Source organism: Protopterus annectens, chromosome 16.part0 (genome assembly GCF_019279795.1).
Source record: "Protopterus annectens isolate FY-2018-M chromosome 16.part0, PAN1.0, whole genome shotgun sequence".
In the NCBI taxonomy this organism is placed as follows: domain Eukaryota; kingdom Metazoa; phylum Chordata; order Ceratodontiformes; family Protopteridae; genus Protopterus; species Protopterus annectens.
Window position 1 is genome coordinate 506,479,520 of NC_056750.1, and position 23,976 is coordinate 506,503,495.

Consider the following 23,976-nt stretch of genomic DNA (forward strand, 5'->3'; position numbering starts at 1 on the left):
AAATCCTTAAACCCCATCTTAGTTGAAGATATCTCAGACTGATTACTTAACACTACTTCTAGCTCATCTATTTTCTCATATGTTTTCTTTATATAGTCCATAAATGTATCCTATCTTTAATACTTATGAATACACTCTGTCAACCTTGTCACTAAACAACCCCACATCTTGGCTCTGATCGAGTGACTGTAGAGATTCTGCCATCATGCTTTCCTTCTCTCTACGCATCTGTTTCTTGATGAACAATTTTCTTTCTGCTGTCTTAACTGGCACCTCCCTCCTGGACATTCTTGAAGTCTTCACCGCTTTATTTTTATTTATTTTTTTTACGGTGAATTAGATTGGAGGGAAAACCACCAATCAGAACTTAAAAATAGGACATACCAGATAGAGGGCAAGCATCAAGCAACTTTCTAGTGTGGCACCATACTAGAAGTTGAAACTGATCAAGTCTTCATCATTCACAGGGAATAAAAAGTTACATGAAATATATACCCTAACACAGGACCTTTCAGATCAGACATCTCATTTAGAAATTTCATATTACAGAACTATTCTTGCCAAGTACTTCTACATGGTGCCACATTTTACAATAGTTCTACCTTCACAAGCACACTACACAAAAACAAATGGCTAATGCAAAATTTGTCCAGTTCATTTCCAGCTAAACGACTGGTCTCCTCAGCAGCCAATGAAGACTGAAAAAAGAAAGGGTGTAACAAAGGCCTTATCATACAGCACTATCCCGTTATGTAAATAAGACTCCAGAAATGCAGAAGTGTATGAAACCTATTGATCTGTTGCAAATGATACAGTGCTATATTTAGAATTCAGAAAGGTACGGTATTGACCACAGAGAAAGGGACAGGACACAGTACACAGTTTTAGCCATCATATCAATGTGCAAATTAATTAATGTCATTAACATATACTGCATCCCAGTAAGCTTAAAAGATTAATTGCATATTGCCTTTTTGGTTTCCTACTACTGCACATGAATCTAAACTTTAGACGTTTTATCTTCTTATCACACTGCAGCTGTATTTTACTCTCTAGACTGTTGTTAAAAATAACAAGTTTATTTGCTACTCTCAATACAGCTAATTTTCCATTTAGAAGGAATACTGAAATTTTCAACAAACTTCAGTAATTCTACATATTACTGAAAGTAGATATGCCCACATTTGAAAACAATATAAATGGAATCACTTAGTCATGCCTCTCAGCCCACCTACCCAGGTATCAATTAAGTAAGTAAAGGAAGTAAATAACAATCTAACACTCTCTAACCTCATATAATGTCCAAATATCTTTTATAAAAATTGCATCACTCCCCTTACCATTATGCTCTCCCTTTTCCAGCTAGACACTATCAGCTGTGCCATTATTGTTATAAAAAGCAAATGGTGGTTCAAACCAGAATTCCACAGATCCTTGGTTGGTGCACATGCCAGCAGTATACAAGTAGCATTGCTAGAAGCTTTCTTCTCATCTTAAAGACCTTTCTGGTCCTCACAGTGAAGAGAATTTGAGATGAATGATTGTCATTTGTAAAACAAATGTTCTACTATACTCATTCAGGCAGTATCACTGAAATACTCTAACAGAACAGATGCATCAAAAGCTGTTCATATGTTTATTAGGGGAATGGAGGAATGTTAAATTAAAAACATTTACAAGTCTGCTAGGTGATGGTGGCTGGGTAGCCTTATTATTACAGTGTAGTCTCCCTGAAGATCTAATGTAATATTATCTTACCCACCAGTATTATTATTTCATGAACAATCACGGTCTCAGAAAATAATAACATATGGGTAGATTCTCAAGCAGTGGTTGTATATCTGTGGGAGATGGCTAGTTAAGATTCCCTGTAGCATAACTAAGCCCAAACCTGTCCTATCTCAGGCTTTACTTTCAATATGAAGTGCATTGTAAAATATGTAGTTTTTCCATGTGTCAATTTGTAAAGTATCCTGCCAGAAACATTTCTGAATATGCAAGCTGGTGCCCTAGTGGATTATTTATCTATATATTTACACTCCAACCAGGTTAATGGCCTCTTTTCAGGGGAGATGCAACGTGGTATTCACACTGACTAGGGGAAATCTGGCCATTGCACCATGGAAGTTTCCTTAAGCTTTTCGAGTTAAGTGATGCTGATGGGCTCTTACTACAAGTCAGGGAATTCCAAAATGGAGGAGTGTGTAGCAAAGGAGAGAAGTGCAGGAGAAAACTTACCAAAGGTTAGAAAAGGTGATGAAGCAATTGCTATTAAGTTTGAAAATTTGTGGATTAGAAACACTGATGTTGTCAAATTTGATGAGCCAGGAAGAACCAAAGGAAGGAGAAGGAGCATAATGGAGTGACATGTGGCGACAGTATTACAGGGGAGGAAAAACTGAGAGATTGGAAACAGAAGCAGAGGCTGCTGAAGGGAAAACACTGGATGTACTGTTGGCTCATGGAATAGCCAGTTTACCCCTGCAACAGGGGTTTTTGTTAAAAGAAAACTTATGCAGACACAGCATGGCAAATGAGAATGGGAAAAGGAACTGAGAAAGGACAAAGATTTGTACTTTTTTAACAGCCACAGAGAATAAAAAGGAAAAAATGACAGTGTGAACAGGTATGATATTGTGAACAGTATTAATAATGCCACTAGGGTTTGACATTAAAGACATTAATTCATTTGAGAGCTGAATATTTCTGAAAATTGACATATGAAAGCATTAGTTTGCTGGAAAATGTATAACTGACACTACAAAAAGAAGTACAGTAGCACCAAGAGACTATTTATTTCAGAGCTTGGGATTACAGCTAAAAAAAGAAAATGTGCAGTTTAGGACTTCAGATGTGGATAAGCATGAATTAAAAACTTTTTTTCTTTCACAAAGTAGTAAAATAGATTAAATTAAAAAGATATGCGATGAAAAAATGTATAGAGTACTGGTTGAGATGTGTGGGTAACAATGAATGTTAAGGTTGGGAAAATTCGACATGTTTCAAACAGAGCAACCATGAACGGTAAGAGGATTTATTCTGCACTGAGGCCGACCTAAAGCATGCTACTTCTGTGGGGAAGAAAAACATTTACTACAAGACTGTAACAAACAAAGGTGTGGCCGGCACAGCAGAAAACTACAAGACAGTTTTGTAGGAAATTTACAGAATTTTGGGCTTCTGCTCCGACTCCCTCATATTAGAAAAGGAAAGAATACATGACAAGGAAAATCAGAAGAAAGGGAAACAGTAGAAATTATTTCTACAGAAGATGTTGAAAGAGAAACTAGTGAAACAGGGGATATTGAAGAAAGGTTAGATAAAGAAGAGATAGTAAGAGAAGAAATAACATTTCAAAGTGAGGTTATCAGTATACACAATAATACAGACTTGCATTTTTAGAAAATGAAAAGGAAGAAGAGGGAGAAATGGAGTCAGGAGAAGAAGATAATGAAAACTTTATTGGTGGGCGATTTGGGAGTAGGAAAAGAAAAATAAGACCTGGGAGTAAACACTTACAAAAACAACAAAAATAGAAAAGGATGATATATGAATTATAACATTAAAAGTGAGTAGATCTAGAAATGACAAGAAGTTTCATGGTGGTGGAATGGTGGAGAAAAATAAAAATGGATTTTTTTTTTGTTTGCTGGACAACAAAAAAGAAAAAAAAGAAAAAGAATACAGGCACTGTGTGGGGCCCAATAATTTGGTCAGTAGGAAATGCGACATGTTCTGGAACAGGAATTCTTATAAAAATGAAGAAATAAAAATTCTAGATGCAGCAACAGTACCAGGAAGGACAGTGACATGGAGAGAAAACAGTTATTTGAAGTAATTAAAAAAAATGTTGTTAGTGAATATGTCAATTGTGATGATAAAATATTTTAACTGTAACCTGAGCAAAGAAAAAGGAAAAAAAATAACGCACGATATGAAGATTTTAAAAGACTTAATAAAATGGGGGATTTAAAAACAGGAAAGAATGTTGTTTTTGTTTTTCTTTTGGCTTTTCCCCGGTTAGGGGTCACCACAGTGGAACTCCGGTCCGTTAATGATTGGCAGTAGATTTTCACGGTGCTGAGGTGCCAGCTCAACGCCCAACCTTCAACGAAGGCACGCCCATTCACGCATGTCTTTCGAACGCTACTCGACCGCAGGGAGGACATGCAGACTCCACACAGAAGGTGCACCAGCCGAGATGGAAATATAAAAGGGGGACTTTGAAAGTCTGAAATTAATTATATAGTTTACTCAAATGTCATGAAATAAATAAAAGGGGGAATACAGATGGCAGAGTTTTCAGATCATACATCAGTATTTGCCAGCACAAGGGAAGACGGAGAAATAATAAAGGAGGGAGAAGGGATAAAGACATTAACTATAGATTTTAAAAAGGAAAAGGAAATGATGAGAGAAAAAAAATATTATGGAAAGATCATATTACAATGAAACCAGCCAAGGGAGAGAATGATATATTAGCTAAAATAAGAAAAGGAACGAAAGAAATAGAATTGTTAATTTTTTTAATAACTTGTAAATAATTTTAAATATGAATGCAACAAATTGATAGTGTAAACAACTGATTTAAAGTTTTTTTTTTCTTATGACAAAAATAATACAAATGTTAATAAAGCAACCCTGCTCTTAAGTGTTGTGGTCACAGTTATGTTCTCCATAATACTGTCAGGGTGCCTAATAAAAAAAACCCATCTGCTGGACCATCACTGAAATCAGCACTCTCAAATGTTGGAAAACAATTTTCAGGGACTAATGAATAAAGGTTTAAATTTTTATGTTATGAAAGCAAAATATATTTAACATTTTAACAAAAAGCAGAAATATGCTTGCCTGTTCTGTCTGAGGACATCTGAATTAGGGATGCCAAAATTTGAAAGATAAAGCATGGGTCTAGTTTCAGTTATTTTTGCATACAATATCCCAGTAAAATGTGCCCTTCTGATAGGGTAGAAGTCCTGACTGTAAAAAAAAAAAAAAAAAAAAAAAAATACACATAAATTAACCAGAAATAAAAGCTGCAACCTTGTCACCCCCCCCAACACACACACACACACACACACACACACACACACACACACACACAGAGTCCTCCTGACAACCCAAATCAACAAATGTTTTTTCAATCAAGTAAGATAGATGGTCAGTAAATTTCACATAATACCAATACCAAGGCTTTATTTTTGCCACCTCTGACTGGATGTCCTTAATGCCTAGATGCTTGCTGCCTCATTGCACTGGGTACAGAATTTTAATTCAAACGCATTCATGGCAGGTATAAGATTATTAATGATAAAAGTATATCTTAACGATTCACAAATATTCACTGAAACCGCACACCTGGAAGCAAGTTTTTCTTATGAACCCCCCCCCCCCCCCATCTAAAGCTCAAAAAATAAGGAAGTTATGTCTTACCATAACATTCCATCTGTGCTGTTGATCTTCTTCCATTCATCACTGATGGGTTCAATTCCGAGCTCCTTGGAACCGTGTCAGCCTAATACCAAGCTCAAGTACACCAAAAACTCTCGAGCTAAGCTGCTACCCACAATGCCCTTCTCCCTGTTACCTCAGATCGAGTTTGCATAAGACATATAGAAATAAAGCAGAGGCCATTTCTGTGCAAATACCCTGACACACCACAAGGACCCACAAGATCCACCAGGAGCCTTTGGTGGTGGATGGAGGGTGGGATGTGACGAATGGAAGATCAACAACACAGAAGTTAATCCCATAACTTCTTTATCTGATGTTAATCTTCTTTCCATTCATCGCAGATGGGACAGAATCCCAAGCTACCTGAGAAAAGTACAGTTGTGTACACCTACCATAAATGTAGATGTTCGAGTGTCTTCACCGTTGCAGTCATAACTGTAGGGTGCTCCTGCCAGCAGGCAGCCCGAGGTCGGCCAGAATCCCAAAGTCTGGGTCCGGCGTCGGCTGTACAATCCAGTACCATGACGTCAGTACACTCTGGTACATAGCCCTCAGCCGACGCCATCTTCTCCAGCCTTTCTTGCCCTAGATGTCAGAAGTCCCCAATAGATCATAAATTAATCCCACTAGGAAACACAAATACACCACAAAAAAGAGAAAAAGAGGGGATAGGAGGGAGGGAAACACCGACTGCAACAGTGAAGACACTCGAACATCTACATTTATGGTAGGTGTACACAACTGTACTATGTTCATCGTGTTTCACTGTTGCAGTCATAACTGTAGGGTGGAATCCCAAAGCAGTGAAAAAGGGGGGAGGTTTAGACAGAAGAAGGGGCAGCAAGAAGACCCTGCAAAACAGCAGAGGCAAAGCCTGCCCTGGTCTTAGAATACAAAGGGAGATTGTAGTGCTTGGAAAAAGTATGCACAGAACTCCAAGTGGCAGCTTCCAAGATATCCTTGGTAGGAACTCCCCTGAGAAAAGCTGTAGAAGTAGCAGCTGCTCTAGTAGAAGGACTTCTCACAGTACCTGGAAAATGTTTCCCATAATGAGTGTAACAAAACCTTATTCCATAAGAAATCCATTTGGAAATAGTTTGTTTGGAAATAGCCTTTCCAAGAGAACTGGAGGCAAAAGAAACAAACAATTGGTTAGATTTTCTGAACTCTTTAGTCTTGTCCAAATAAAATTGTAACTGTCTGTGCACGTCCAAGGAGTGCAAAATCCTTTCCCCTTTATTCTGAGGATTAGGAAAGAAGGTAGGAAGGTGAATTGTTTGATTCAAAGCCACTTTCGAAATCACCTTAGGCATGAAAGTAGGATTGGTCCTCAAGGATACTCTGTCCTGGTGGAAAATAAGGTATGGTTCCACAGCCATGAGAGCTTGCAACTCTGAGACCCTTCTGGCAGAAGTCAAAGCTAACAAAAGAACTGTCTTCCAAGACAAAAACTTAATATCTGAAGATGCAGCAGGCTCAAAAGGAGGCAAAGTAAGTTTTTCTAAAACATAATTAAGATCCCAAGCAGGAACAGGAGGGGTCCTGGGAGGCCTTAAATTCTTAGCCCCTCTCAAGAATTGTCTCACCAAAGGATGAGAAAAAACAGGGGGATCAGTATTGAAATGAGCAGAAATAGCAGAAGCATGAATCTTAATGGAAGAAAAAGAAAGTCCATTAGACAAAAGATCCGAGAGGTAAAGCAAAATAGAAGAGAGATCAGGTACCAGAGGGTCCAAGCCTCGGTCCTGCATCCAAATGCAAAATCTCTTCCATTTAGAGGCATAGGATTTCCTAGTGCTAGGCCGTCTAGCTTCCAAAAGAACATCCAAAACTTGTTTGGGAAGACTAGAAGAAATCAAATTCCTTTGAAGAGCCAAGCTGTCAGGCAAAGGGTCTTGAGATTGGAATGTAGCAACTGACCCTGATGCTGGGACAGAAGAGAAGGGTTCAGAGGAAGAATCCAAGGAGGCTCCAAGAACAGGTGCTTTAAAATTGGATACCAAAACTGTTGAGGCCAATTTGGAGCAATCAAGATGAGGAACTTGGGCTTGTCCTGTTTTATCTTTAGTAATACCCGAGGAAGTAGAGGAAGAGGAGGGAAGGCATATCCCAAAAGGTTTCTCCAGCTGAAGGACAGGGCATCCACTTTCCAAGCTGTTTTGTGGAATGACCTGGTGCAAAAGAGAGGCAGCTGATGATTGAGGTGGGATGCAAACAGATCTATCTGGGGGCATCCCCAAACTGCAGTAATCCTGTTGAATAAGTTGGTGTCTAGCATCCATTCGTGAGGATCTAAAATGTTCCTGCTCAGGCTGTCTGCTAAGAGAGTCTGTTCTCCTGGTATGAATTGGGCCTGGAGATGTAGATTCAGATTTAGAGCTGTGTCCCATAAAGCCATAGCTAGTCTGCAAAGGGGGTACAAATGAGAACCCCCCCTGCTTGTTTATGTACCACATGACTGTGGTGTTGTCTGTGCGTATCAAAAGAGGTCCTGGATGCAAAAGGTTCCTGAAGGCTAGAAGAGCATTTTGAACTGCCAACATTTCCTTCAGATTGATGTGCCAGTGAAGATGATCCTTTGTCCAGGTTCCCTGCTGGCAATTGCCTAGAAAATGTGCTCCCCAAGCATAATCCGAGGCGTCCGTGGTTATGATTTGAGAAGGTTGAGGAAGACGGAAAGGCTTTCCTTCGTTTAAAGCACACACCCTGGACCACCAAAGGAACTCCTTCTGGAGGCAGGGCATCAGAGGAATCAGAGTGTCCAGATTGTGGTAATGCTGCGACCATACACTTTTCAGATACCATTGAAGCTTTCTCATATGAAGCCTTGCATTTGGGACCAACAGAATGCAGGAAGCCATGTAGCCCAGTGCCTGCAGGAATTTCCTTGCAGTGAGCTGAGGTAGAGTTGCCAAAGTTTTGAAAATTGAAGCCAGCTGTATTTGTTTTACTGTAGTGAGGAAGGCCCTTTGTAAGGTTGCATTTAAGAGGGCTCCCAGAAATTCCATTTGTTGAGAAGGGATCAAATGTGACTTTTTTGTGTTCACTGAAAATCCCAGTAGGAGGAGGAGACGTTGAACAAAATCCAGATGTTGAAGTAAAAGATCCTTGCTGTCTGCCTGAATAAGGCAGTCGTCCAAATAGGGGTAAATTTGAATCCCCTGGAGTCTGCAATAAGCCACTACTGGTGCCAGGCACTTGGTAAAGACTCTGGGCGCAGTAGATAAACCAAAGGGCAGTACAGAGAATTGAAAGTGCCTTGAACCTGAGGAATTTCCTGCGTTCCTGCCTGATGGGAATGTGTAAATAAGCTTCCTTTAGGTCCAATGTCACCATCCAGGCGTCCTGAGAGAGCATTGGAATCAGCTGCTGCAGAGTAAGCATCTTGAATTTTGGAATTTCCAAAAAGGTGTTTAACACAGAAAGGTCCAGAATAGGTCTTCATGAGCTTTGTTTTCTTGGAACCAGAAACAGTCTTGAATAAAAACCTTTTCCCATCTCTGAGAGTGGAACAGGCTCTATGGCTCTCATGGCCAGAAGAGCATCCACTTGATTTAAGGCCTCTGACCATTGATGTTTTGGCAGATCTGGCCAACCGAAAGCCCTTGGTAAGGTATGAAAGTGGAATTTGTAGCCTTTTAAAATCACGTCCAATACCCATTTGTCCTGGGTAATACGAGTCCAATTTCTGTAAAGAGAAAGTTTTCCTCCGAGAGGGGCATCCAGGTAAAGAGGTCCTGTAGCCCAACCGAGAGAGTCATTGAGTTTGCTTTCTTTGAGATTGGGATCTGTCTTCTCCCCTTCTAGGTGAAGAAGCAGTCCATTGTCTCGATCTGTAGGAGGCCTGAGCCTGGCCACGACCTCTGAGCGCCTATATCTTCCCCTTTGAGGCCTGTCAGACGTGGGAAAGGACCAATTTTTGGAGGGCCAATTCCTGGAAAATCTAGGAGGCTGAACTTGCAAGAAATCTTTCACAGTTTGCATAGATTTTGCCTTTTCTTCCATCTTTTAATAACCTCCTCAGCCTTAGATCCAAAAAAGAACATCATGCTGAACAGGGGCATCTAATAATTTAGCCTTAACCTGTTCAGGTAAACTTTGTTCACGAAGCCAAGCATGTCTCCTGATAACAGTACCAGAGGCTGCGGCCTTGCAAGAAGCATCCAAAGCATCAAAACCACAATGCAAGCTATGTTTGTTCAGTTGCATGCAATACATCCTGTAGTTCCTTATCTTCTGCACATGCAGGAAGAGAGGCAAGCTTTTGCTTTAAAACAGACAAAAGAAATTGCTGATACTTAAACATATGAAACTGGCAATTTAAAGCCCTAACAGAAAGGGTAGCAGAAGTATATACCTTTTTGCCCCACCTGTCTAAGGCACGAGAATCCTTCTCAGAGGGAATAGGATTCTTAGAAGTAGCAACTTTAGCAGCCTTAGAACCCTGAGAAATAGTTTCAGGATCTGCAGATGGATTCTTAAACAAAAACAAATGAGACTCAGGAACCCTATAAAACCTATCAGGCTTAGAGGGAGCAGGAGGCATGGAATCAGGATTCAAATTAGCCTCGGAAAAAGCATCATCTACAATGTCAAGAACAGGAGGGATAGCCAAAGGCCTATGTTGAGGAAGAAGAAGGAATTCTCTAAGCCTCTTCTTGGAAGCAGAATAATCCTGACCTTCCCAATGAAAATGTTCCCTCATCTCATGTCTTTGCCTTTGAAATAGTGATGTGAGTAGGCCTGAATACCCCCTCAGAAGCCGGTACCTGCACAGCGGTTCCGGACCCATCCGAGGGAGCGACGTCCGAAGGTCCTGCAGCAGATAAAATAGAAGGCCTTGATGGCTCCCCATGGGAGTCCGTATCGGCCATCGGTTCAGAAGTGGCGGACAGGGGCTGCAAAAGCGCCTCACTGACGACAGCCGAACCGGACGCCGGCTCCAGCTGCAACGAGTCCTGTTTGGACCTCGGAGGCCTGTCCTTGTCTTTGCGCTTCTTTTGAATTCCGGTAGAATCCGACGACATTCTATAATTGAAGCGTCTGCCAAAGTAATTCAGAGCCCAGTCGTACCTGCGTTTGATAGTAGGAGAATTAAACCTGGCACAGAACCGACAACAAGAAACGTCGTGGTCAGGGCCTAAGCAAGGTAGACAGTAAGAGTCGAAATCTTTATGAGGTATTTGTTTCCCACACGTAATACAATTATTAACTTTTTCTGACATCGGAGGAACAAGAAAAAGATTCCCAACGGGTACTTAGCTTTGAGAAGAGAAGTAAGAACTTCGGACCGACAACAACCAAAAACGCTGTTCGAAAATCGCCAACCAACGACTAGCGAGCTGCTTTCCACCGCACGGCAAGAAAGACTGGAGAAGATGGCGTCGGCTGAGGGCTATGTACCAGAGCGTACTGACGTCAGGGTACTGGATTGTACAGCCGACGCCGGACCCAGACTTTGGGATTCTGGCCGACCTCGGGCTGCCTGCCGGCAGGAGCACCTTACAGTTATGACTGCAACAGTGAAACACGATGAACATCTTGGGTGGCCCTTATGGAAGAACACTCCTGGGCACCACTGAGCCAAAGGCCGCTCTTCCCCTGGAGACCATATTCAACTTGTAATGTTTGATGAAAGTGTATGGTTCAGCCCAAATGGCTGCTGCGCAAATGTCATCCATAGAGGCTCTTGAGTGAAAAGCTGCAGAGGTTGCTATAACTCTAGCTGAATGTGCTTTGATATTGTGGGGTCTAAGCTTGTTTACACATGAATATGAAAAAGAAATACAATCTCTGAGCCACTTTGATAAAGTGACTTTATTTTCATTTCCTTCTTGGACCAGAGAAGGAAATGAAAAGTTGGTCTGTCTTGCGGATAGATTTACTTCTGTCTAGGTAAAAACATAGTTGCCCATGCACATCCAAGGAGTGTAGGCAGTATTCCCCTTTATTGGAATAGTTTGGAAAAAACAGTGGGAGCTCGATGGATTGATTCACAGAAAAATCAGAAGCCACTTTGGGGAGAAAAGATGGATTAGTACGTAGAACTACTCTGTCTTTATGAAATATTATTAGGTATGGTCTCCTGATGCATAAGGCCTGTAATTCTGAGATCCATCTAGCTGAAGTGACAGCTACCAAAAAGGGAGATTTCCAGAACAGGAATTTGAGATCACATTTTGCAGCAGGCCCAAAGGGGGGTTGAGACAGTGACTGCAGAACTAAGGACAGATTCCACGTTTCTAATGGACATCTAATTGGAGGTCTGCTGTGAAACACTCCTTTGAGAAAGGTTTTGCATAGGCGAAGGGACATAAGTGGAGTGCCCTCTAATCCGTTATGGAAATTGGAGATTGCTGCTAAATGGACTTGTATGGTAGAGGCTGATGCTCCATTTTCAAAGAACTCAGAGAGGTATTGAAGGATGACAGAGACTGGAGCTGAGAAGAGATCTAGCAGCAGTTCTTTAGAACACAGAGAAAACCTTTTCCACTTTTCTCTATAAAGCTTTCTGGTGGATGGTTTATGGCAGGCCAGAATAATATCTCGAACAGGTGAGGAAAGGGCTTCCTGCCCGGCGACTAATGGAAGTGGAGAAAGCAAGCCGTCAGCTTGAGACTGGACAGATTTGGGTGAGTCAACCCTTGGGGGTGAGAAATCAAGTCTGAACGAGTACCCAGGATCCAGGGAGACTGTAACAGACGAGGCTGGAGGAAGGGGAACTACACTTGACGAGGCCAGAATGGGACAATGAGGATCACCTTGCATCTCAACCGAGTAGCTTTCTTTAAGAATTGAGGTATCAAGGGAATTGGAGGATAGGCACAGAGGAGACCTGTGGGCCAATAGAAAGTCAGAGCGTCTCTCTGACCTCCCCCTCTGGAGGAAAGAGGGCAAAATAGCTGCTGCATTTGTTGTTCGTAGGGGAAGTGAAGAGGTCGCAGCAGGGCTGGCCCCAATGGCTGAAAATTTCTGCCGTCACTTTGGAATTGAGAGACCACTCGTGTGGAAGGAGAATGCATCTGCTCAACCTGTCCGCAATCACTCTGAAACTCCTTAGGATGTGCGTTGCTATTAAAAAGCGGTCGGAAGCTATCGCCCAGTGCCAAATTCTCATGGCCTCTCAATGCAGGGGGTAGGATTTGGTTCCTCCTTGTTTGTTGAATTACCGGACTACAGACATTGTCTGACTGAATTGCAACCATTCCAGGGGAAAGAAGTGGATGTAATGCCTGAAGCAGTAACAGCACCACGCAACTCCAGAACACTGACATGCAGGTTGGCCTCTAAGCTTGACCACGTGCCCTGGACTGTCTTTCCTTGAAAATAGACCCCCCCCCACCCTATCAAGGAAGCATCCGTGGTCACAGTGGCATTGGGTTGAGGGGTCTGAAAGGAGCAACACCAATGTTCTGCATCTGGCCTCATCCACCTAAGGAGATCTTGCTTGCAAGAGTTGGTTATGAGCACCTGCGAGTTTAGGGGGTGAAGATTTGCAAACCACTGGGACAATAAGAGCCACTGCAACAGTCATGTGTAACCTTGCCAGAGGAACTATTGGAATGGCTGCAGCCATGGATCCCAGAGCCTGGAGAACTTTCCTCGCTAACACCTTCTTTTGACAGAGTATCACACGCACTTGCAATCTTAACCTCTGAAGCCTGTGAGTTGGGAGAGATACCAGACAGGAACGAGTATCGAAAACTGCCCCTATAAATTCCAGCTGTTGGGTAGGTTCTAAGTTGAATTTCTCCCAGTGTACAGTGACTCCCAGGAACTCTGCTAGTGAAAGGGTGTATCGGAGGGCCATAGTCAGAAGATGCTTGGTGGGGGTGGAGAGGAGCCAATCGTCCAAATATGGAAACACCTGGAATTCTTGAAGTCTCAGATGAGCTGTCACCACTGCTAGACATTTCGTGAACACTCTGGGGGCCGTCAAGAGACCGAATGGCAGGGTCGGAACTGGTAATGACTGGGTCCTAGCCGGAAGATAAGGAGACTCCTGGAGTGTTTGTCCATTTTGATGTGGTAATACGCATCCCGGAGGTCTATCAAGCACATCCAAACATCCTCCCTTAAGAATGGGAGAATGGACTGAATAGTGACCAAGCGGAACTTAGTTTGCACAACTGATTTGTTTAAGTGTCTGAGATCCAGGATGGGTCTCCAGTCCCCAGTCTTTTTTGGCACTAAAAAGAATCTCGAGTAAAATCCGGATCCACACTGGTCTGGAGGGACTGGTTGGATGACTCTTTCTGACACAGCTTTGTTATCTCTAAAGCCGCTTCTTCCCTTTGATTGGGTGGAATATCAGGAAGGTTTTTTTGTAGATTTTGGACAGGAGGTTAGAGGGATGTAGTGGCCTCTGGAGATTATTCTCTGCACCCATCGATCATTTGTAATAGAGCACCAGGCAGTTTGGTGCAGAGAAAAACAAGCCCTGACTTCTTCCAGAGGAAAGCAATCGGGCAACGCTTCAGGAGCGCTGATAAGACCGCCCAGTAAAGGAATCTCTGGAGTCTTGGTTTTGGGGACCCCCTCTGCCCCTAAAGGGGCATCTTCCACCATTGTAACCCCCTCTGCCTCTGGGGAAATCCCCACCATGTGCGTTACGGAAAGGACCCTAAGATTTCTTGTGCCAGATTTTCCCACTCCTCTGGTTCCTGGAAAAAGAACGTTGAGGTTTGGAAAAATGTAGGCCAATGGCAGACAGCTTTCTGTCTTGCTTGCACCTGGCTAGCGTGTCCTTCACTTTAGAATGAAATAAGGAAGATTGTTCAATAGGGGCGTTCAAAAAGGAGGACTTGAAGTCTGTGAGGTCGCAGATGTGCATCCAGGCATGACGTCTCATGACTATGCCTGCACCCGCAGCTCTGGCCGCCCCTTCGGTTGCGTAGGAGAGCAGCCTCATGGATGAACTGGAAATAGATTCAAGGGTGGAAAGTTAAGAGGCAACCTTGTCCCGTACCTCATCAGAGACTTGACCCGCAAGGGATCCAGAAAGTTTGGCAACCAGATCTCTTTTGAGTCTCGTGAAGTGTGCCAAGTAGTTCAGGGACCTGATAGCACAAAGGTCGCTGAAGCAAAGACTCGCTTCCCCAACCTGTCCACAGCCTGAGACTCCCTGTTGGGTGGATGGACAGTAGGACTTTCTTCTGCTAGATCCTTTTTAGTGGCCACCACCATAGCATCAACTGGTAATCCTCTGGACCAGTGTGGGTGGTCTTCCGGGGGGGGGGGGGATCTTATCAGGTATCCGGGGAATGGCCTCAATAGAGTCAGGGTTCTGCCAAGCACGCTGCACGATGAGCTGGATCAACTCTGCGGTAGGTGGGGTCATCCAAGAGGTAGAAGGCCGGCAGCAAAAAGCCTGGAGGAACATGGATTCCTCAGAGGAGGGGTTGGAGGGCTTCCAGCCACCTCTTTGTTTTAATACTTCCAGGATGTCTCCAAAGGAGACATCATACAGGGGTGACCGTGGGGACCCATCCCCATCATCGTACTCCGTGTCTTCTATCAAAGACTCTTCAGAGGAGTCTATGTGCTTCTTCTTGCACGCCTTCTTCCGAGGAGGTTCCTCAGTGGGAATATCTGAGGAAGACTCGGAAGGGTGAGTACCCTGAATTGGGGTTTCCTGAGGCTTCTCCTCCCGGTGTCCCGGGGAAGTGGCTCGTGGTAGCTGTAGCTCAGAGGGAGCAGAATGAAGTTCTGACATTGGAGGAGTGCTTCCCGATGCAAGCACCCACTCCATCACCCGTAAAACAGGCCCGCCCAAAGAGGATTGGGAGTCCGGAACAGAGAAGGACGACCTCGAAACCGGGGTCACACCCCGCTCCGTCATACATGCTCCCAGAGATGGTGCCTCAAAAGCAGGATTGGTGCAGGTGTTATCCCCAGATCCGAGGGCAGAACTGATAAAACACTCGGAACCATGCCCCGAACAGAGGATTCTGCCCCCCAACCATGAGTCTGAGGAAGGGACGGTTCCGTCGGAACTGAAAATCAAAGGGATGGCTCAAAGTTTCAGTGACAGTCACTGTCAGTGCCGAGGAATGGGGGTTCCACAAAAGACGTCGGAGCAATGGGCTTCAGAACCGATGGGTCCAAAGGAGGAGTATACGTTGGAGTCCTAGGAGAGATAGACCCAAGTCCCAGAGGGGGATGAGTCTTTGGAACATTTGGTATTCCTCTGGCCATTAACAGCTGATCCAACAGGCGCACCACATCAAGTTTAGATAGACTCCTGGTGGACCTTGTGGATACTCCTGAAGGGGAGTTGGGTCGATCCAAAAAAGGGCTGTACATCTGGCCTAGGAATGGATCCAAAGAGGGGGAGTATCGGGTCCATGGTGTCTGAGCTAATGGCACCATAGTCTCTAATTTGGAGATAGGAAGCAAAGGTATCAATGGTGTAGTAAAAGGGCTCGGTGCCAATGGGGCACTCGGGAGTCGATGACATCAGTTCCACAGTAGTGGCAGAGGTCGGTACTGACTTCAGTGTAGTCGAAGGCAAGATCGGTCCCGTAGCTGAAGGAGTCCGTGCCGAAGGAGGTGCTGACATCAAAAGTCTGGTAGAATCCAAGACGGCTCGAGTCATAATGGTGCTCAGGAACAGCAAAAGTTGGAGCAAAAAGTAGCAATTCTATGCTCCGAGGAAGTTTTGTGGGCCTTATGTTTAGGAGTCTTACCTCTATCACCAGCAGGAGAAGAGGGATCAGAGTGGGGATGTTTCTTTGTCCTTCATTGGAGGGGTTGAGACCTCCGATACAGAAAGGGCCTCTGAGAAAGGAGAAGCAAGAAGGCCTTTCAAAATCAATGTATTCTTTCGTTCATTCAGCATCCGCTGACTGAAACTTTGACAGATCTGACGGGGGGGGGTTGAAGAGAAGGATGAGAAACCCCCAGACAATAAACACAGTAGTCATGAGATTCGCTATTAGGGAGTTTAGCACTGCAAGAGGTGCAATGCTTAAACCCTGAAGATCCTTTTTTCTCAGACATGTCTATATATGCAAGGTTGTGTCAACTGTTACACCAAGGTTTACTAACAATGCGACTGACAGTCCAAGGCAGCCACAAACACACTAACAACAAGTTTAATAAACTATTCAGGAAAGTTAGAGGAAAGAAGATACCAACAATGGTATCAAGAGATACCACAAGGGTAAAAGGGAGGACGTACCAGCGATGGTAAGAAGAATTACCCAATGGGTAGAGTTAGGGAAAAGAAAGTTACAAATAATTCTAAATGAGTAAAGCAGAAAAGGAGGAAGTATTAGAAAGTTTTAGAAAATGACTAGATAGAGATATGTATCAAAAATATACCACTTAGCCTGAGAGCTCAGCGAAACCCGGCTATATGGCTACACAGCAAATGAGATCTGAGGTAACAGGGAAAAGGGCATTGTGGGTAGCAGCTTAGCTCAAGAGTTTTTGGTGTATGCAAGCTTGGTATTAGGCCGACACTGTTCCGAGGGTCTCTGAACCGAACCAATCAGTGATGAATGGAAAGAAGATTAACAACATCAGATAATGATTTAGATACTACATCTGCAAGATTCCAAATGCACTGTGGAACTTTTCTTAACTAATGCAACAGATGAGCTCATCTTCCTACTCCAGCACACAGACAATGTAACTGAAGGAGATCACTGGAAAGGTGACAAGTAACACACTGACTCACTGCAGAAAGAATGTTATGCTATCAGTGACTGAAGTTTGGAAACAGACTTGCTGAGGTGGTACAGATGGCCAAAGAAAGAAATGGTAGTGGTTAAAAGTTAGCTCTTTTCTCAGGTGCTACAAGGAAATGACTGCAGTGGCATAAGCATTTAAAGGATATGTGGCATTTGCAAGTGCCACACACACTTGCAGCATTCTCTCACGGTTGTGACATATCTTTTCATGAAAGCCTTTGAAGTGAATAACTGGTGCAAAAAAAACCTATGATTTTGTATAACTGACTAATTAACACTCAAAGGCATCAATAAAGATGACTGTCAAGAACCCAGAGATAAAACACTGCTCTGCCTGGAAGGTCTGGATTCTTCTGTCCTTATCAAACGGGTAAACAGAAGAAGCAATGGGAGAATAACAGTCACCAGGGTAGTGAGTTCTGTAAAAAGAAGATGGCATAATATCACTCGGAAAGCAAAAAATCAGACATACGGGTCAATGGCTCTCCAGGTCTGCAATATAACAAAAACAGCTGGATAAGCAGGTCTGGTATCACACAAATACAATCAATATGATAAACAGTATTAATGAAACTGCCAGACTGGTGGAAACACACCTTCCACATCAGCCCATTGATGCAAAACAAGTATTAGTTGTACTGCCAGTGCTGAGAATTCAAGAACAATCTTTAGCTATCCTGAGATATCCTCCCCTCCCCCCAATTAACAGCTGGTGAGTCGCTGCAATAATATTACTGCTGGATAATCATAAGCAGTAGCACAAATGCACCAATGAAAGAAAATATACGGCAAAAAACAAGTAATGATGGTGACATGCTTCTGTATGTACAGCTATCATGGATGTCACCTGGAAGACCAGGAAAGACCACCAGTTCAAAGCACAGATACACAAAGAGTGAAACAGTGGATCCACTCACAAAATCAGAAAAGAATCTTAAATAGTAATTCGGAGAGGTATATATAAACCCTACTGCCTTCCTAGTATAGGGGAGTACATATGGATAGGATGAATAACTGTAGGGGTTCACAGCATAATGAACAGGACAAAACTGAGGCATGCCAAGTAAAGCTGACAACAACAAATTAAGAATGAGAGAAGAAAAAAATAAAACTATTTAAAAAGAATTACCTGTTTTGGGTTTTACAGCACGGAGAAAAAAGTTTTGTTCATTGAAAATCCTTCCTTCTTTTGTATCCTAAAAACAGAAAAACAAAACAAAACTAAATATACCCATTAAACATTCTACTAAAGTACAGTCACACGAGTACTCCTTGTAACAGCAGATGTTTGACACCATGTTCCTGCATGTCTAACCACATTCCTGCATGTCTAACCATCAAGGTTAGAAAACTTTGTTCTAGGCATGTCAGCTGGTTTCAGATTGTTCCCTGTAGTGGATACCATGCTCTTCTGCATGCCACTCAATGGCTGACTAAGTGCTAGTCAAGAGCTCTGAAGCTGAACTTGGTACCCAAACTGGAGGGGGCATGTCCATTAAATGGATCACTGTTACCGTAGCCTTAGCTATACGGATTACATTCTGCAAAGGGTATAACTGGCTGGCTTCCAAAGCATCAAGGCACCTTCCATGTGCTCAAAATGTCAAGCAGCTAGAGCTGAACTGACTAAAAGAAAAGTTTGGGCGCCAAGCCCATCAGAACTTTACTGCTGTCGAACAATACACTTCTGTGAGACTTCTGTGGGTTGATGAGCAGCTTATGCTGTTCCCTTGCAGATAAGTTCCCTTTGGGAGAAAAAAAAACTTCCATTTAATAATTTTGATTATTATTGATACTTTAAATTTAGGAGTTTGTGCTCTAATGACTGTCATGAGACTGCACTCTACTTTCAAACAGGATTTTACCTGTCAATTTAAAAGTTGTTTTAAAGTACTTGAAAAACATTTATTTTCAGTACTGACACTGTTTATTTTACTTTGTGCTGCTGCTAGTGTTTTAAAGTACTTTTTACTGTGTGTGCCTATGAGAAAAAGTGATGTTTACAAACTTTTTGTTTTTACTGGCATTTGCTGCCTATTTTCCCTGGGAGAGAAGCACCATTTTCAGCTTGACCATGGAAAAACCTGTTGGTCTCATGGCTGGTCCTTCTTCAAGCCACAAAAAGAAGTAGTTAAGCAAACAGCCTTTCCCATCACAGCAGGCTAGCAATTTGCCTCAGCTGGACTGGGGGTTAGCCACGTCCTCTACAGTTGTTGGGGTCTCATCAGTGGGCAAGGGAGAGACACACTCGTCGATTCTGGAAGAGGGAACAAGAAAGGCTTCCTTGTTTTGTCAGTATGTTATGTCCATTCCTGGAGAAGCTGCTGCTGGTATTAAATACACTGCAGGTCCCATTTTTTCCTGATAAAAAGAAATAGAAAACTAAATATCTATCTATTCCTCCTCAAATTTCCTTAGACAAGTTGTCTCAGGGTTTGATTCAGGATTTTGATCCTTATTATAAAGTACTTTCTGTTAAAAGAAAGAGGGACACCTCCTTTCTGGAACAGATTCAAGATTCTGAATCTGGATAGCAGGATAAAGGAACAGGCACGGGGGGGGGGTTCTCCTCAGATTTCTGATTCAGACTAAGAAGAGAGCTCAGTTTCTGACTCACTGTGAGGGGTTCTTTTAATTTAAGACTATTTCTAGAAGGTACCAGTGTTTTCAGTGGGAGAACAGTGATATTTCTCAGTCCTTAAGAAATACTATCAGCTGTTACAAAAGGAATGTCCAGAACCTCTACCTATTCCTCCAGTTCTATCAACTTTGGATGATGTTTGTATTTACTGTCTGCAATTTTCCTGATGGTCAGCCAGCTGTCAATAAAAAGGCAGCTACGGTATATAAAGTTCCTCAGTATTTAAGATTTTATGCTCTTTCCAAACCTGATCCAGCAGCTACAGCTTAGTTAATCTTTCTGCTGCTAAACACTTAGCTAATTCTAATTCTACTATTTCCGACAAAAATGGGAAGTTATTGAGAAGTATGGAAAACTGTGTATGCTTCTGCAACTGATTTTCAGACTTTTGAATTCTTAGGCTCATATGTTAAGGTTTGTCCTGACTAACTGTGAAAGCAGTTTCTTCTTGTGAGGGAAAAATCTGCTTTAAATAATTTAATTTCTTCTATTGTCCAAGTCACTGCTTATTGTATACAGTACATTTATGACTCTGTTGATACTTCTTCATGGACTATGACTACGGGTAGTGTTTTGAAGAGATGTGCATGGCTCTGTTCTCAGAATCTCCCAGGTAATGTTAAAAATGAGATTTTAAATTAACCTTTGGACAGAGATTAAGTTTTCGGCCTATCTGCTGCAGAAGGATCAAAAAGTGTGATGAAAGGGGTAAGTTGATACAGGGAATCTACTTTTTCAGTCCTCCTTTTCCAAATTTTCCAAGGGCTTCTCTAACTCCTCATCCAATTTTGGCAAGAAACAAATAGTCTCAACAAAATTCAGATAAAACATACATTTAAGAAGAAATCACAAGGGGAATTCCAATAAGAATTTTGGAAACTCTCAAAACCAGAGTCCAGTAAGTCAGAATGACTACTTAAGAAACTTTGTTCCCCCCTCCCACTCTGACAGAACCCTTTTTATTCAAGAAAGTCTGAATCTCCACTTTTCTCTTTGGCAACAGGCAGTTTCATACAAATGGGTTCTGAAGATCATGCATGAAGATTACATATGGCAATAAGAGAAAATGCCTCCTTACCAGGGGGTATTTCCTTATCCTCCAGACCAGACTCTATTTCTGTCCCAGAAACGATAGAAACAGTTGCCCCTTCCTAGGTGGGAAAGGGTTTTTTATTCAAGGATGTTTTTAGTGTCAAACAAAGAAAATATTCGGAGACCAGTTCTGAATCTTTCCTAAGCCTGTGTGCGATAGTGCCCAAATTCAAAATGATATTACTTCACAACCTGTAACATTTTCTTCCTCATTCAAATTTCTTAGCAACACTAGATTTAAAAGATGCTTATCATCACATTCCTATTCATCCAGACCTCAGGCATTTCTTAAGATTTTGTTCTTCTGGATCACATTATCAGTTCCCTGCCTTTCCATATGGACTATCCACTGCACCAAGACTTTTAAAGGGTTTACAATTAAAATGTCAACATTTAATTGCATGACAGCCCCCTCCTCGACCATGGTAGGAGCAACAGTCGGAATGTCGACGTTCATGTGTACGTCTGTTCAAAAGGATGTACACAAGGCTGGGACGTAAAGCATGGCTGGCAATGAGAGTTGCTACTAGTAATATCGACAAAAGTTGCCGATCTCATTGAGTCAACCTTACGACCTACTTAATATGCATGAGTCGAGGTTTTCCGTCGTGGAAATAACCGTTCGCGCTTCTGACTTTCGTTCATTTGATAGTAAACCCTTTTAAAGAATTGTTTAGCTCCAGTTATAGCTCACTGCAGCCTGCAGGGTAGCCACATTTTTCCATGTTTACACAACTTGCTTGTTGCAGGGGTCTTTTACAAAGTGTCAGGAATTTCTCTCTTGGATGAAAGATCTCTTACACAAGCTGGGATTTCAAGAGAGCATTCAAAAGTCTTTCACGACATCTTCACATAGGTCTGTGTTTCTGGGAAGTGAACTAGACACCACAGTTCAAAGAGCTTTTCTTCCGCAGGAAAAATCGATCTACATCTAGATCCATTTCTAGGGTTTTTCACTTAGACCTTAGTCACTGCGAGGAAGCACCTTAGGATTTTTGGTCTCATGGCTTCCATGATTTTCATGACATCCCTGGCAAGACTCCACATGAGAAAGATACAGTAGTAGCTGAATTATCTTTGGTCCCAGCACCAACACCCCTTGTCTTTTCAGATCCTAGTGCTGGGGTTATTCAGAGAGAAATCACTTGATGGAGACAATGGACATCCTTAAATCCAGTTCTCCCCTTCTCCTTCCTTGTTCCAAAGTAATCAGTCATGTAAGACGCCTCAGACTTTGCGTAGGGAGCAGTTCCAGATGGGATAAAAGTGCAAGATGTGCGGGACAGGACCCCCAACACCAAATTACTTCAATTGACTGCATGAAGGATAGGGTCTTAATTCCTTTTAGGGATCTGTTTATTGAGGACGTGCAGCAGGTACTAATGGAGGCAAGAAAGTCTGCTAATAGAAAATCATACATTAACAAATGGAAAAGGTTTTCTAGTTGATGGCAATAATACAACCATTACCCATTCAGGGCTAGTTGTTCTCTGGTTTTACAGTATTTGTGAGAATTACTATCCTATGGCCTTTCTTACTCCCGTGTCAAGATTCATTTATCAGCCATTTCAGCATGTGTGCCCATAGAACCTCTTCTTTCGATCCATCCTCATGTGAAAATGTTTTTGCACAAGAGGACTCCAAGAAAAATGATGGCCCCTCCTTGGGATCTTAATTTTGTGTTACAGAAGCTAACACTTGCTCCATTTAAACCAGCTACACTGGCTAGACTTGAGGTTAACAGGGAAAACAGTTTTACTGATTGTTCTGACCTCTGCAAGAAGAGTATCTGAGTTGCAAGCTCTTATGATAAGCCAACCCCATCTCATTTTCCACAGGGGCAGGGTTTCTTTGATAACTAATCTTTCTTTTATGGCTAAAGTGGTATCCAAGATTATTTTAAGCCAAGCTGTCCATTTCTCTGTTTTCTTTCCTGAACCCCAAAATAAGGCAGAAAGGATAATCTACAGCTTGGATATCCACAGACAACTCAGGTACTATCTTGATAAAACTAAATCTTTCAGATCTTCAGACCAATTGCTCATTTCTTCTGAAAGTAAGAAAAAGGGACAATGTTTGTCAAAACAGACTATTTCCAAATGATTCTCTAAGGCTATTACCTTTTATTGTACTCACCATAACAAAACTAGTCCAGGAAGGGTCAAGGTCCACTTTACCAGGGTCTTGGCTTCATCTACAGCTTTTTGCAAAGGGTTGAATTCTAGAAGTATTCAAGAAGCAGCAACTTGATCCTCTGTGCATACTTTCACAAAGTACAAGCTGCCTTCTCTAGGTCAGGCTTTGCAAGGACTACTCCCCAGCAGCTCCTGGACACTTCTTCTCCTACTTCCCAAATGTAGTAAACTCGGGTAATCTACTCATGTAGCTCAGGCTACTGCAGCGTTGATCAATATGATAACTATAGTATAGTTATGTAAGCAAACTTACTATAACAGTATATATTTGAATGATCACTGATGCAGTAGCTGCTACCTCCATCCATCCCTCTTATTTTTTCTTTGTATGTTGTTTATGCCAGGATGTGAATATTTATTTTTTGTTCTTCCTAGCATGGTCCTTTCAGGGCTCAGTGTCCCTCTCTCTGTTGCTAGAAAAGCTATGAAGGTCTTGGTGCCACATATTGTCTTTCAGTCAGCTCATCTTGAGTTGCTTGACTGTTTGGGCACTTGGAAGGTCCCCTAAAGCTTAGTAAGCTGGCCAGCTGTTACATCCTTGGCAGAGATATAACCCATATCGCTAAGACTACTACAGCAGTGATCATTCAAACATCTGCTGCTGTGGTATTTACTTACACAACTGTACTTTCAACACCAGAAACTCATTTTTCCAAGTTATTTACATTTAAATACCTTTTATTCATTTATTTGCTTTTATTTACTGGGTTTGTTCAACTGGTATTAGTCAAAAACCCATTCTGAATGGAGGCCCAGGGAGAAAATCCCCTACATTTTTAAACAGACATTGCATAATATACATGAACAGACATTAAGCAGTATGTTACCAATTACACGAACATTTGCTAAATTAGATTACATTCATATGAAATAAATGCAAGTATCACAGTATGAAAGA

The 23,976-nt window shown here is 42.3% G+C and overlaps 1 protein-coding gene across 1 annotated transcript in view; it reads right to left on the bottom strand.

Annotated features, from left to right (window-relative positions):
- The window catches only part of VRK3 (VRK serine/threonine kinase 3), a 1,531,785-nt gene that overhangs the window by 321,561 nt on the left and 1,186,248 nt on the right, over positions 1-23,976 (bottom strand). The window contains exon 5 of the mRNA XM_044058788.1: positions 18,280-18,346. Within this exon, the coding sequence (XP_043914723.1) occupies positions 18,280-18,346 (67 nt within the window). The remainder of the gene's footprint in view (positions 1-18,279; positions 18,347-23,976) is intronic.